This window comes from Rutilus rutilus (assembly GCF_951802725.1).
Source record: "Rutilus rutilus genome assembly, chromosome: 5".
Classification (NCBI taxonomy): Eukaryota; Metazoa; Chordata; class Actinopteri; order Cypriniformes; family Leuciscidae; genus Rutilus; species Rutilus rutilus.
The window spans coordinates 36,519,776-36,535,090 of NC_140213.1; the positions used below are offsets into that span (position 1 = coordinate 36,519,776).

Below are 15,315 nucleotides of genomic sequence, written 5' to 3' on the forward strand. Positions count from 1 at the left end.
AATACTACCATAAATATATAATACACCGTTCAAACACTGAACATTTCTAAATTCATACAGATAAACATACAATTTCATCCCAAAAGTCCAGTTTTGCAAATAAGAGTTAAAAAGCAAGCAACGCTTTTACCCAAGTGTCCCTCCCAGATAGCAAGCACAGTCGGGCCGATTCCGGCTGAAACGCGTCACTGTTGGCTCACTGTCGGCACCGGTGAACAGATAATGGGCCAGATCCGTGCCGACTGTGCATAACACATCTGGCTGACTGACGGCTTTTTCTGTATGGGCCAGCCTCGGCTGAAAGCAGTTGTACTCGTGCTGGCTGACTGACGGCTTTTTCTGTATGGGCCAGCCTCGGCTGAAAGCAGTTGTACTCGTGCTGGCTGACTGACGGCTTTTTCTGTATGGGCCAGCCTCGGCTGAAAGCAGTTGTACTCGTGCTGGCTGACTGACGGCTTTTTCTGTATGGGCCAGCCTCGGCTTAAAGCAGTTGTACTCGTGCTGGCTGACTGACGGCTTTTTCTGTATGGGCCAGCCTCGGCTGAAAGCAGTTGTACTCGTGCTGGCTGACTGACGGCTTTTTCTGTATGGGCCAGCCTCGGCTTAAAGCAGTTGTACTCGTGCTGGCTGACTGACGGCTTTTTCTGTATGGGCCAGCCTCGGCTGAAAGCCAGTAGGCCAGTCGTGCTCTGACAGACGACTTGTTAATATAAAATGTATAATTATAATTAGTCTACATGCAGCATCAGCGCATTTCCAAACAGCCGATTTGTAATGCATTCCTTGTCCAATACAGATCCTTGCACATAATGAATGAATAAATGAATGAATAAATGAATAAATAAATGAATGAATAAATGAATGAATAAATAAATAAATAAATGGGCTACATGCATTAATGAAGTAAAAAAAAAGTACAAACCTTACAAATAAACTGAGAGGCACATTTATGCGGTTGACAGACATAACAGAGTATATGGCCCGCCATTGGAACTGACGCAGCCAGTTGTCATGCAGTTTTGGCGGCAATTCTAAAATATTATGCGGCAGACGGACACTATACAGTACACGGCCCGCTTCTGCTAAGCGACTATCGGCCCACTATCTGTGGAACGGCCACTATACGACTGTCATCATCGATTTGAATCTGCAGCGCGCGAAACTCGCTCACTTGGACATCATCACAGGTAAGTGGAACATTGATTGCATTTGATGTTTAACTTGCACAATCAAAACGTTTGGAAAGTTTTTTGTTTTGTTTTGTTTTTGTTATCTAGTTAAAAGATTGTATTCTCCAGTAAGTTACTCGCAACGTATTAGTAAGCATATTTTAATGGTTATGAAGCAAGCTAGTCACACGCAGGAACATTTAGCAATTATGGGGAGTAAAAAAAATAGACAGCACCTCGTTAAAGTTTTCGTGCTCTAGTAATCTAAGCATATAGCTTAATTTTATGGGACAGAATAATATTTACATCGTTAAAGTCGATAGAAACTCATGTTCCCTCGAGCTCTTCTTCATCATTGTTCGTTCAGCATTCAAAACAGCCCATCACGTCGTTATGACATTCAGCAGCACGAAATTTGATATATTCCCATTATGATGCTTGATCGGTTGATAAAAGGAATGTGTATTTGCATAAAATTATTAGTTTGCTGTTTCTAAATTATGTCACACTCAATCACTAACGTTACCGGTTGTCTGTGTTATACTAATTGGGCATCATGCAGATATCTGGAATTTATAACTGTTTAGAAATGAATGATCAATAAACGGTTGGACAGATTTACACTAGGATTTGTTAGCTCAACATCTCTTGTGCCGTGCATTTTTTAACGTGCACTTGCGCAGCACTGCGCACAGTGACTCGATGTTGCTTTAAGCACATCATTCTGCACCCGGGCTGTGCATAAACTGTGTGTGCCGTTCTGTTTTAAAGCATATCATATTATCATAGTTTTGCGCACTGAAAGATTATTCAAAGATTATCTTGTTCTTGTTGTATCTATCATATACCGTTCACCCAATTAAAAATCTGCACAATACTTAAAATAAACATCTTTTAATTTTATACTCTGTGTGTGTGTGTGTGTGTGTGTGTGTGTGTGTGTGTGTGTGTGTGTGTGTGAATCTTTACATTCATATATAATAATATAAATTGTTTTTCATGAATGTATTTTATAAGAATACAAATAGCAATTTTTATTAACATTTTAGATTTGATAAAAATTTAGTACTGTGCACTTAAGACTTTTCAAAAATTACTTTTGCTGCTCTATACTCACCTAGTTTAATAAATTAATTTGCCATAGCTTATGATGATATGTTTTTATTCATTTGTTGTTTTTCTCTATAATAAAGTAGTGTCTGTTTAGTGGATTCTGGACCGTGTAACAAATAAAAGAGTGACCATTAGTCCCACAAACACAGATGTAGATATTCTATAGTGATTTCTATAGTGATTTTTTTTACACACACACACACACACACACACACACACACACACACACACACACACACACACACACACACACACACACACACACACACACACACACACACACACACACGTGAATGATACATTTATGGCCTTTTCTGTGATTGGGCAGTATTTTGTGATTGTTTCAGTTAGTAGGAATTAATATGAGAGACAGAAAGAGAGAGATTTTTATACTAGTGCAACATTTTTAATGTTGATTTCTCATTTATCTGTTTCCCTAGGTTGGAGAAAGAAAACGGTTTCCCTAGGTTGGAGAAAAGAAAAACTTAGGTAAAAACATGGATAGACGCAGTCTTAGAAAACGAGCAGTGAAACGTGTGAGTTCTATGTTTGATTCATTTCAAGATGAGTTACAGGCCTGTGGAGCTGCAGAGAACACTACAGTGAGTATCTGTAATTCAGCTGAATACCAAGATCAGGGTGACCAGGGAGAAATTTCTGACATTGAAGATGATTCTCAGAGTGATGATGACAAAGAAAATGTCAGTATATCACTAACTGAGTCTTTGTGTGACTGGGCAGTTCATTTCAGGGTATCTTTAGTAGCTTTGACTGCACTTCTGGCCATCTTGAGAGTTCATCATCCTTTTCTACCAAAGGATGCTAGAACTCTTCTCAATACCACTACTTCTTACAACATCCAAACTGTAGCTGGTGGAACTTACCACTACTTTGGCATTTTGAAAGCTTTTTCAAAAAGTATGGAACGGGTCTGGTCTCACATTCCAAGCAGACATGAATTCAAATTGCAGCTGCATGTAGATGGTTTGCCTTTGTTTAAGAGTTCTTCAGTTCAGTTCTGGCCAATTCTTGGCTTGCTACAGGGTGTTGTGAAGAAACCAGTTGTCATTGCTCTATTTTGTGGTACCTCAAAGCCAAGTTGTCTGGGTGAGTATTTAAAAGATCTTGTCAGTGAGTTACAAGTGCTAAGCAAAGGATTCCTTATAAAGGGGAAACAGTGCTTCTTGAAGGTCACCTCGGTCATCTGCGATGCTCCAGCAAGAGCTTTCACCAAAGGAACAAAACTTCACAATGGTTACTCAGGTTGTGACAAGTGTGTCCAAACAGGCATTTATCTTAAACATAGGATGACATTTCCAGAAGTCAACAGCCCACTCCGAACTGATCTTTCTTTTGAAATGATGTCTGATGAGGACCATCATGTCACAAAGTCACCATTAATTGATGTAGGTATAGGCATGGTGTCATGCTTTCCTCATGATTACATGCATCTTGTATGTCTTGGAGTGGTACGCCGACTGTTGGATTTGTGGATTGCATCAGGGCCCTTACTCTGCCGCTTGTCTTCTCATCAGATGAACCTTATCTCTAGTGAACTTGTAGGCCTGAGACGTTTCATTCCCATGGATTTTGCTCGTAAACCCAGGGGGCTTTCAGAAAGGCTCAGGTGGAAAGCCACAGAGTTGCGACAGTTCTTGTTGTACACAGGGCCAGTGGTTCTCCAAAATGTGTTGTTGGCTTCAGTCTACAACAACTTCATGTTGTTATCTGTTGCCATTTTCATCCTTGCAAGTCCTTCATTGTCTGCAGATCTTCACGACTTTGCACACACATTGCTTGTGTCATTTGTGACACATTTTGGTGAATTGTATGGTCCTGAATTTGTTACTTACAATGTTCATGGGCTTACCCATCTTTCTGGGGATGTTCAAATACACGGGAATCTGGACCTAATATCTGGATTTCCATTCGAGGATTATTTAGGTAAGTTGAAAAAGATGATAAGAACCCCGCACCATCCACTGGCCCAGGTTATTCGGCGAATCTCTGAAATGGAACCTTTTACAGGAAATGATGAATCGTCACATGGAAAGAGAAAGTTGCAAAAGGAGCATAACCGTGGCCCAGTTCCACCCTCCATGATGGGTCTACCCGTACTTCAATTCCAGGAGCTTGTCATAGGTGGTACCAAAATTAATGTATCAAGCGAGGCAGACAGATGTGTAAAGATTGGTGGCTCCATTGCTTTGATTGACAATGTCCTTCAGTCTCAGGGCAAGATATATATTGTCTTCAGGGAATATGAATTAATGGAACCGTTTTTTGAGTATCCTCTGAATTCTTGTGAGCTGGGTATCTACCTGGTTGGCAGAATCTCATCAAGCCTGAAAATCATTCAGTTGTTTGATCATGTTGAGAAATATGTGAGGTTACCAAAACAAGATAAATTTGTTGCAGTGCCACTACTGCACTGTCAATGATTTAATGTAGCCATTTTTTCTTGGTCAGCTTTGAAGTGAAAGGAGAAACTGAATAAAAGCTGCTAGTTCCAGTGTTCCTGTCATCATAATTATTATTATTATTATTATTATTATATTCAGTTTTTGTATCAGTTTCCTTTGTTCTTAGTTTCTCTGTCTGGACCTAGAATCTCGGTTTGTTTGATTAGTCATTTCATCCACCTGTTATCATATAATTAGCTAAGTTCTCTGGTGTATAAATACTTTGCGTTTGGTTCAGTTCAATGTTGGTCATCTTCAGTATTAAGTTGGTTGTGTTTATTTCTCCTGTGTATTCCCAGAGCCAATGCAAACTCAGTCCATCTCAGAGCTAGGTGCGGACCTCTGCCTAATTAGATCTGTGGTCTCCAGATCCACTCCCCTGCCGAGCCCCCACCCTTGAGTCTTCGCCCTTCATGCCGGTTCTGTCCGGCCATCTGGGTGATCCGGTTCCATCCGGAAATCTTCCTCCTCCTATGTCCCTGCTTGACTTCCTGGTCCCATCTTCTTTTTTTGTCCATTTTGTCAAGTTCCTTGTATCCATCTGTCCCACTGGTGCCGTCCTGCTCCTCTGCTCTGTCCCAGCCACTTGCTCCATGCAGCTATCCGGCGCTGCTTCGGGCTTTCCGTCCACCTGCTCGACTAGAGGTTGAGTCCCTGGCTTCACATCAGGCCTCTAGGCCCTTGTCTCCACCTTGACCTGTCAGCCTGGCAGCTCTGCGCTCCCTCGACTCCACCATGGTTCGTCAACCCTGGGACTCATCCCGGCTCCCTCTTCCCTCTGGATCAGCTGTCATCGCTCTGCCTCCAGCTGTGCCTCGACTCTCCACGCCTTCAGCTCCACCGGGCTTCTTCCCTCTAGCTTCTTTGCCTCGAACCAACAGCTCCACAGTGGGCTTCCAGGCCCTGGATATTGCCAAATTTCTATTCTAAAGAGATTTCTAAATAACAATTCCCTTGCCACACTTGTATTTACAAAAATATTTGGTTTTGATTTAAAAAAATAAATCCTAAAATAAAATTTGGGCATAAAATGGGGTGGAAACATGAATATGCGCTAAAATATGTTTATATTTGTGTATATGCTTATCAAAACTAGATTTTGTTCTAACAGATATGTTTAAGGTAGTTGAGTTTTCCGAAACGAGGGAGGTGGAGCTGGTCCCAGGCATTTGGGTCGAGAATGGCCAGTGCTGTTGGCCTAAATCATTAAGGGGCATGGCCCTCTACCAGGCCATCAAAAACATGATGGCTCCCAACCAAGACTGGGACCGGTGGGAGGTCCGAACAATGTTTTCTACAGGTAAATTTTATATTTTCATGCTGGTTTTGACTTATTCTGCCATTTTAGTGTATACATGACCACTGGCTAAGTTACATTATTACACGACCCTCTGGAATGTGTGACATTGATTGGTCCATTGCAGCATTTGATCGAGCAAGTGGTTCATTATTAGATTATATTGTCCAACCCGCAGTATAACTGACCGTTGTTAGGCTCAACAATGTGTGTGTATGCTGTTTGTAAATTTTTTAGCCTGAGTCTTGCAAAGTAATACATTTTTTCCTCCTTGAATTGAACTTTTTTTTTTTTACAGATAGTTATGAAGAGGGCAGGAGGAAGGCCAAAGAGGCAGAGACCTGGTCAGATCTCCAGTCCGAGGCAGAACTGTCTGGCCAAAGACCACCTAGGCGTAAAATGTATGGATATTTTTTCAGCACATTACTATTCCTTGATGCTTTCATGCTGTATTTTAAGCAATATTTATCATGAAACATTGTAGAATTTGTCAATATAGTTGGTTTAATTTTGATCAATTTTGTTTATTATTAAAATAGCAAGAATGTCCGTATTGGTCCACCCGGAGGTCAGGAGGAGTGTCTGTTAGACTCTGAGGATGAGTCTGCCCCACCACCCAAACAAAATGTGCCATCTGCCCCCACTATACACTTCCCTACAGGGACCCCAAACACCAGTTTCCCCTCTGATACCACCACCACTTTACCACCACTATCACCAGCACCACTTGGCACATTTTCTGACATGATCCAAAACTGGCAGCCGATGGACAATATGCCATGTGAGTTTTCTTTTGCTTTCTTATTTGCTTTTTTTGTAGGTATTAATTTTGTAGAATATTTTATCCTCAATTCAAGTTTTCTTTTGTAGCACTGCCAGGTTATCAGACATTTCGAGTGCCCCCCCGGCAATCATCAGAATCAGGTAGGACTAACAGTGAATTTCACTCAGCCATCATACTGGAATATGTATAAGTTATATTAATAAGTAAATATAAGTAATAAGACTAAGGACCAGATTTATTACCAGCTTGCACCAGTGCAAACTTTCTTTTGGGGTTAAAAAACACTTTCAGGATTTACTAAATGACAATGAAAAATTAGTGCTGAAAAGGCATGGACAGGGTATTTTTGTGGCTGATGCAATATGCAATATTGTTATATTCTTAATATTAAATATTAAGTATATAAATATTCTTATGCAAGAAGTTGCATAATGCATTTGTTGGAGTTTCACTATCAGATACTACATTTATGAGAGGAGAGTTTTTGAATCACAAAGTGATTTACTAAGACTTGTGCTCGTCAGTTTACTGGTATTTGCACCATTGTTGTTTAGTGGCCCAAAAAAGCAGCTGCCAATTTGCGCTGCTCTTGGTAGATTTTTCTTGGTCATTATGGAAATGAATTGGTGAATCACTGCTGAATTTCAGCAACATACAGAAAAAATGTCATATTTACACAGGTTTATATTTTTGCAATGTTCTAAATTTACTAAAAAATCTTTTTTGGAATTGCTCTCACACTAATTTGTCCTGTTTAGTAAATCTTTCCCTAAGGATGCAGATGTATATTTTTTTGTTACTTTTTATTTTATTTTTTTCAAAATCATGAACTTCTTTATTATAGCCATGTTGAAGGAGGTGTTGACAAAAGTAGAGATGGTGCTGGACCAACAAACAACCATCCTAAGACTGCTGCAACTGCGGGAGGCCCAGGTGCAGCCTTTAGGTATTGAGGAAGGTTTACTGCCCCTGCAAGACCTCACCCAACTGCTCAGTCTGGAGCAAAGGATGCAGCACAACCCAGATTTCAAGCAAACGCTGGTGAGAATTTCTTTCTTTCTAGTTATTAATTATTTATTTTATCATTTCTACGACATTCAGTGCTTGGGTCACTTTTTCCAAAACTCTTAATACAGTTGTCCTTACCAGCTTGGCACAGCAATAAATGTTAAATTTAAAATGGACTACAACTACCAAATCACTTAATACATGTCCCAAACAGGTTTTCTGCGGGCCCTTAAAAAGTCTTATATTTAGTTTGATTAAATTTAAGGCCATAAAAAGTCTTAAATGGTACAACAAAAGTCTTAATGAAGTAGAAGAATTGGACATACCTTATTTATTTTTATATTGTATGGGTTTGTTCTGTAACGGAATACGGTTTTCATTTTATTTGTGCAGGACATTTTATTTAAAAGAGGTATTTAAAAGTCTTACATTTTAAAAACTCTGCAGATACCCTGCCAAATCAACTCATTCTTACATAACAATAGCAAAGTTTGTCACTCAACAACGACCTTAAAAAAACAGATAGCGTTACACAGACTTGTTGTATAAAATTTCTTTACTAAATAAAACTCAATAGTTTTGAAAAGAGTATGCACACTTGTGCAAATGGCCCTGTAGTTAGAGTTTTGGTCATGTCATGAGAAAATAATTCATATAATTTTAAAGATGTAGGCTAGTCATTGAAATTGTGCCAAAGCAATGATAAATGATCCACAGTTTAGCCCACATAAACTGTTTTTTGTGCTCACTGTGTGAAGAGGTTTGAAAAACTGATATTAGTATTGAATAACTGGTCCTAGTGGCTGTAAAAAACAAAAACAAAAAAAAACAACTGTAAATAATTAGATACTAAAAGTGTTTTTTTTTTTTTACTTGCAACACCACTTTTGAAACAACATGAACATGAGGAAACAACTATAACCTATTTTGGTAGAGGTGATAAACAGACCGTAGACAGGAGCGCTGACACAGGTGACAAAGCAATACATATTTATTAATAATTTTTATATTGTTTTTAAAAAAAATTGGTTTCAGGTAAACTGGTTGGGGCTTATTGGTGGGGCGGATATACGTGACTGCACCTGGCGCATAATGAAGAGGGTGATTGCCAACTCCCTGGCGAAGAACATGAATTGGCGGGGAGTGAATGGAAAAACTTCACTGGCCACTCTCCAACTCAGAGAAGCAGTGATTTGTAAGTATTTTGTTTTGTGCACATACATAAAAAGTTACATGTGTATTGAGTCCTTGGGATTATAAAAAAAACTGTAATGCTTAAGCTTTAATGGTAGTGACCTTACAAATAGTATCCCTTTATTTTAAAGCTGCAGTTCGGAAGAACCCCCTCACGGCTAATGCTGCTGAGATCGTGGTTGAGGGGGCCATGAAGAGGTGGCTCCAGCTGGCAGTAGATCGAGAGGGTGGACGCAAAAGAAGGCTTTTGCAAAAGGAAGTTGTTTAGTGTCTGTGTGTGAGTGCGTGTGTGAGTGTGTGTGTGTGTGAGAGTGAGAGAGTGTGTGAGTGTGTGTGTGTGTGTGAGTGTGTGTGTGTGTGAGTGCGTGTGTGTGTGAGTGAGTGAGTGAGTGTGTGAGTGCGTGTGAGTCTGTGTGTGAGCAAGGTTGTTTGTGAGTAAGTGTGTGAGTGAGTGTGCGTGTGAGTGTGTGTGTGTGTGTGTGTGTGTGTTTGAGTGTGTGTGTGTGTGAGTGCGTGTGTGTGTGAGTGAGTGAGTGAGTGAGTGAGTGTGTGAGTGCGTGTAAGTCTGTGTGTGAGCAAGGTTGTTTGTGAGTAAGTGTGTGAGTGAGTGTGCGTGTGAGTGTGTGTGTGTGTGTGTGTTTGAGAGTTAGTGTGTGTGTGTGTGTGTGTGAGTGAGTGCGTGTGTGTGCAAGTGCGTGAGCGTGCGTGCAAGTCTGTGTGTGAGCAGAGTTGTGTGTGAGCAAAGTTGTGTGTGAGTGTGTGTGCATGAGTGAGTTTGTGAGTGTGTGTGAGAGTGAGTACGTGTGTGTGAGTGCATGCGCGAGTGAGTGCGAGTCTGTGAGCAAGGTTGTATGTAAGTGTGAAAGTGTGTGTGAGTGAGTGTGTGCATGAGTGAGTTTGTGTGAGAGTGAGTGCGTGTGTGAGTGAGTGTGTGTGTGTGTGTGCGTGTGAGTGAGAGAGTGCGTATGTGTGTGTGTGTGTGAGTGCATGTGTGCGTAAGTGAGTGCTTATGTGAGTGAGAGAGTGCGTGTACAGTATGTGTGTGTGTGTGTGTGTGCATGTGAGTGTGTGTGCGTAAGTGAGTGCTTGTGTGAGTGAGAGAGTGCGTGTACAGTGTGTGTGTGTGTGCGTAAGTGAGTGCTTGTGTGAGAGAGTGCGTGTACAGTATGTGTGTGTGTGTGTGCGTGTGAGTGTGTGTGCGTAAGTGAGTGCATGTGTGAGTGCAGTGCGTGTGTGTGTGTGAATGCGTGTGTGAGTGCGTGCTAGAGTGTATTCTTGTAAATTGTTTTAATTTGTTTTTACAAAAAAATGTTAACTTGCATATTTAAGTGCACTTGTTAATTGTTATAAATGTTTGTTTTATATTAAATGTTTATATTACCATGTTGTTAACAAAATGTTCATGTATGTTATTTGTTCATTTTGAATAAAAGCCCAATCTTTTTTAATTATTGATTTTGTTTTCCCTGATAAAATTAATTACATTTAGCAGTTTCTGGGCCACATCTGGCCCGGGGACCAAGCCGTCTCTCAGCCAGATCTGGCTTACAGTGCCTGGGCCAGACCTGGGCCATATCAATAAATAAGAGTCATTTTACAGGGTGTGGGCCACATCTGGCCCGGGGACCCAGCCGTCTCTCAGCCAGATCTGGCTTACAGTGCCTGGGCCAGACCTGGGCCATATCAATAAATAAGAGTCATTTTACAGTGCCTGGGCCAGACCTGGGCCATATCAATAAATAAGAGTCATTTTACAGTGCCTGGGCCAGACCTGGGCCAGAGGAAGTTGTTTGAGTCCGTTTTCAGTGTGTTGGGCCAGTTTTGGGCCGGGGACCCAGCCATAACTGGGCCAGAATTGAAGCAAGGATGAGGCCCAGAGGTGGGCCAGACAAATTTTGCTATCTGGGCTGTGCGTAAGTGCTTTCCCTCTGCTGTCCCTCTCTAAACACCCCCCTATACTCCAGATCAGATCGCATTGCTCAAGATGTGTTTATTTCTGCTGCGCTGTCTTGTTTGCGACGTGGCTCCATCAGTATACAGTCATGTCTCGCATTTGCAGCGGAGGAACGTGGATAGGCAGACGAGCGCGTCTGTCAGGGAGAATGACACGCGTGCCACTTTGCTGCGCGACTGACGGCGGGATGCGCACCAGTGTCACATCCCTGTATGTGTAGCCCGAAGCGGAGTGTGAGGGTCCCGTCCATCAGGAAAGGGGGGGATGACGGCGACGGGGATGTGATGAGTGAGTGAGTGAATGAGTGACTGGAGCCGAGGCTTTTGCCTCTCCTCATTCTCACGATCTCCAGCTGCCACATCAAACGCCTCCTTCAGCCCACGTCCGGCTCTTTATCCCATCAATTAGATTTAATCGCAGGGATGGGTCACATAAACCCCACATGCGGGTAATCTCGGGCACTGCTGAACAAAAGTACAAAAGATCAAAAGAGCCTTCATGATCTGTAAATGAGTAAATGGGATCACACACCTTTCCATACTTGGTTGCCAGTTCTGTGCATAAAAACAAGTACATTGTTAGTGAGCTAGGCAGTACAGTACCCTTAAAACAAAGTAGCTTACTGTGGTAGTACCATAATAAAAGTACTATACCACATTGGTATATGATTTGCATATTCATAGGTATTACATGGACTTTCAAAGCAAAGATTACCATGGTATCATCATGGTAATGCACAAAAATGATAAATGATATGTAATTTATACAATACATACTATGGCACTGTATGATTGTACCAATATTCAGTTGTATAATGGCCACAAGGCTTCAAAGCATATTATAGTATCACCCAAAAACATGGTAATATATACCATTGTACTGTATGACTGTATATTCATATTAAGTGATATTTACATGGCACTCCAATCATGGTAATGTCCAAAAAACATTTCATTACCATGATACAATGTACAAACAAACAAACATCTGCTTCATAAATTAAGGAACTCACACCATCTGCTGGACATTTCCTATAAAAAATGGATGGCGCATTTAAAAAATTATCCACAAGTATTCAACAGTTTTTTGTTCAACAACAACAACAAAAACAATCTTTACTCTGGTCTAGTACAACTGATGTGCTTTATTTGGCAGTTTACAGCATGTGCGGTGATTCGATTGTGTGGTCCATCTGAGACTGAGCTGCGGTATAAGCCATTTTTTGCAGCTTTTCAGTTGAGAACAAGACTTTGGCTCTTTAGAATAGTTACTTGTGGGAAGAGAAATGTCTTCTTTTTTTTTTAAACATAGCATTTACATAGAAGTAACATGAAGAACATAGTCATTACAAAGTGTGACTCCAAAAAAGGAACAACCAACATTACTAGTATGTTAATACACATTTTAAACATTACATTCTCGTCCTTCAGGCCATAATATGTCCCTCATAATATGACTGTCAAAGAGATACAAGTCCAAATCTGGTGAATATAACTACAACAATAATAGTCCAGATGAGTATTGTGTCCAAACACACTCAACATGTAACATTGATACTGGCCTATTAGTTGTTAGATGCCAGATTTTAACACTGAAAAAAATCACCATCTTCTCATATCTCACATTATATATTGTTCCTCTTCATTCGGCGAGTCTATAGCTATAGACTTGGCAGGATACGCAGTACTGAACTATCGCATGATCCTTGGTGCTGATCTGTCGTTGCAGGCCGCTTTTCTGAGACGCACCCCTCTACGGATGGTCTTCAACATATCTTCTCCCCCTTTCTCATGCCCTTGATCCTGCTGGTGGCCCTGGCTGGCCTGAGGGTCCGTGGGGAACGGGAACTGGCCCTCACCGAGAGCCTGAGCATTAGCGACCAGCTCTCCAATCTTCTCCACCAGACTGTGGCGATTGGCGGCAAGCATCTGCTCTTCTTCTGAACTGAAGCCCGCAGCTCCGTGTTGCTGGGCATAGACACTCCCACCGCCGGCTCTTCCCCACGATGGCAGGCTCATTCGCTTGGGAGAGGCTTTGTACTCTAAAATTTCCAACGTTTCATCACTGTACAGACTTTCCTCACTTCCATTGTGCTCAGGAGGAGGGCTGGGGAATCCAGGTGAGTCTGGGACAGTAGGAGTCTTTACGGGGACGATAGGTGGTCGAATAGGGATCGGACCCACACTGGACGGGGTACGTCTCACGTTTGTTTTAGACGAAGGGGTTCTACGAATGGTGGCCGTTCCTGAGGCTATAACACCACTTCCCTTCCCGTTGGTTGTTGAGGTTCCCTGGGCACCCATTGCTCCGTGCAGTCCTGCAGTGCTGGCGGGCCTCTTGGTCTGGATCATACGCCGGTAGTTCTGGGCCAGGTTGCTGTGGCGAGGGACGGTGGAGGACTTGTCGAAGTCTGTCTGTGTGTCGTTATCACCATCGCCATTCATGGAATAACAATCATATTCAGATCCTGCAAAGAGAAAACGGAAGAGAAGATGTTAGCCTGAAGATGCTCTCTTAGCCTGAACAAACAACAAACAAACTCTGACTTCAAGCAATGGATTGTATTTGTGTTTTTGGCCTGTTAGCAAAAAGGTTTAGAATCAAATACAGTTTATTAAATTGATAAAACTGTGGCTCTTGTAGTATTATTTTAAGGCATCATAAGCACACTTTCGACTCAAAGACTGTTCCAGAAGATAAGCTAAGATACATGGAAGCTCATCATGCAGCCATCCCATAATGCAAAAAGATAAACTAATGCAACAGAAATGTTGATTATAAGTACACTGTATACACCACCAGTGACTTTAACCGGGTATTCTGGGTGGTGAGTCATGTCAAAAAAAGCACCCGACGCACAGTAGTGGTATGATGACGCACAGAAGCCAATGGCACATGTCGCTATGCTTACTGGCATATCCGGTTTTCATTGGCATGTGCCACTTAAACCTTGTGACATGTGCCAGTGGATAGTGGCAAGTGCCACTGACATTATCGCGGAATACTGACACCGTGTCACGGAACATGTCGCCTTATGTTGTGACACCTCCAGTAGTGACTGACAGATGATAAATAAATAGCCTATTTTAGTGATTTTTTAAATAAATGTCGATTAAACGTATTAAAGTCTGTAATATTTTTTTTCAAACCTGTCAGTTTGTGGCACATCAGTATCTGAGCAGCACGTGCCACTGAATGTTATATGTAATGCCAATGTTGTTTGATCTATATATACATATATATTGAAGGGTTGGATTCTTGAATCCACCACTGCTTAAAAATATATCCTTTGAGTGGTTGTTAATCAAGTTATCTTCTAAATATCAAATGATTTGAATGGCTTCTTCAAGCTTATGAGATTTACATGTCAGTTCACCGAAACCTGCTCTCTCTATCTCTGTGAGAGAAGCACCCAACACAAGTTAAAACATATATTTACTCTTCTAGCTGACCATGGCAGCCTAGGTCATTTGGGTCACTCAAGCCTGTCTCCTATATGACCAATTCACAGTTAAAGCATTTACTTTATTTTTCATGATGAATATTGTCTTTATTATTGTTTTTTACAGAGTTTAAAGGGCTGGTTGATTATAATTTCACTTTTTTAACTTTAGTTAGTGTGTAATGTTGCTGTTTGAGCATAAACAACATCTATAAAGTTACGACGCTCAAAGTTCAAAGCAAAGGGAGACATTCGCTTTAAAATAAATCGTTTTTTAATGACTACAACAAACGGCCGGTAGGGACTACACGAGCTTCCTCCCGGGCTGGTGACATCACTAACCCTAAAATTTACATAAACCCCACCCCCAGGAACGTGATTTATAGATTATCACGACAGAATATGCTAATCAATGACTAGAAGATAACTACACATAAGCTACATAAATTCATCAACTAACCATTCAGAAATGTCTACATGTTGTCACTTCTTCTTGAGTCTCTCCATCATTGTCTAACTCCGGTTTGAACATAAGGCTAAGGCTGCGTCTCATTTCTCTGTCTTACCCCTTACTCTTACCCCTTCCCCTCGGTTTTGCGCGTTCATGTGAGGGGAAGTGGTGTCCCAATTCTCATTTTGATTAAGGGCTAGGGCCAAGGCGTAGGGCTACATAGCCCTTGAAACGAAGTCTGCGGAGGACCACACTTGAAAGAGAGGGGTAGGAATTTCTCAGAAGTGAGTCGCACAAATGTATGTATTTTCAGCAGTTTAATGACACTCGTTTTTTATGATACCTTTAATAAAACGTTCAAGCGGTTTTAATTGTAATGTTTTTGTTTTGAATCACTAGTTAACCGCTAGCTAGCAGCTATACGCTATTTGCCGTTTGCTA

The 15,315-nt window shown here is 41.3% G+C and overlaps 2 protein-coding genes across 8 annotated transcripts in view; one reads left to right on the plus strand and one right to left on the minus strand.

Annotated features, from left to right (window-relative positions):
• The first annotated feature begins 148 nt into the window (after positions 1-148).
• On the plus strand, positions 149-10,475 carry LOC311290964 (uncharacterized protein). Of its 4 annotated transcripts, XM_084409783.1 has the most exons (9): positions 149-1,187; positions 2,723-2,771; positions 5,856-6,044; positions 6,340-6,442; positions 6,581-6,822; positions 6,912-6,965; positions 7,670-7,866; positions 8,869-9,028; positions 9,159-10,475. In XM_084409783.1, the coding sequence occupies exons 3-9, from the start codon at positions 5,858-5,860 to the stop codon at positions 9,293-9,295; spliced, it is 1,080 nt and encodes a 359-aa protein (XP_084265909.1). In that variant the 5' UTR covers positions 149-1,187; positions 2,723-2,771; positions 5,856-5,857; the 3' UTR covers positions 9,296-10,475. The 4 variants fall into 4 exon arrangements, 2 of the variants coding, with proteins under 2 accessions (XP_084265909.1, XP_084265908.1); XM_084409782.1 differs by lacking the exon at positions 149-1,187 and having other exon boundaries at positions 2,132-2,771; XR_014627483.1 differs by lacking the exons at positions 6,581-6,822; positions 6,912-6,965; positions 7,670-7,866; positions 8,869-9,028; positions 9,159-10,475 and having other exon boundaries at positions 2,723-6,044.
• A 1,632-nt stretch (positions 10,476-12,107) lies between these two features.
• mtss1la (MTSS I-BAR domain containing 2a) overlaps positions 12,108-15,315 on the minus strand; it is a 34,506-nt gene continuing 31,298 nt past the window's right edge. For all 4 annotated transcript variants that reach the window (XM_084408604.1, XM_084408603.1, XM_084408602.1 and 1 more), the window contains one exon: positions 12,108-13,448. In XM_084408604.1, coding sequence (XP_084264730.1) covers positions 12,673-13,448 — 776 coding nt within the window. In that variant the 3' untranslated portion in view covers positions 12,108-12,672. The remainder of the gene's footprint in view (positions 13,449-15,315) is intronic.

Coding starts and splice junctions, on each gene's coding strand:
- LOC311290964 (XM_084409783.1), top strand. CDS start 5,858: ATGTTTAAGGTAGTTGAGTTTTCCGAAACGAGGGAGGTGGAGCTGGTC. Junction 6,045..6,339: donor CCGAACAATGTTTTCTACAG/GTAAATTTTATA, acceptor TTTTTTTTACAG/ATAGTTATGAAGAGGGCAGG. Junction 6,966..7,669: donor CCGGCAATCATCAGAATCAG/GTAGGACTAACA, acceptor TCTTTATTATAG/CCATGTTGAAGGAGGTGTTG.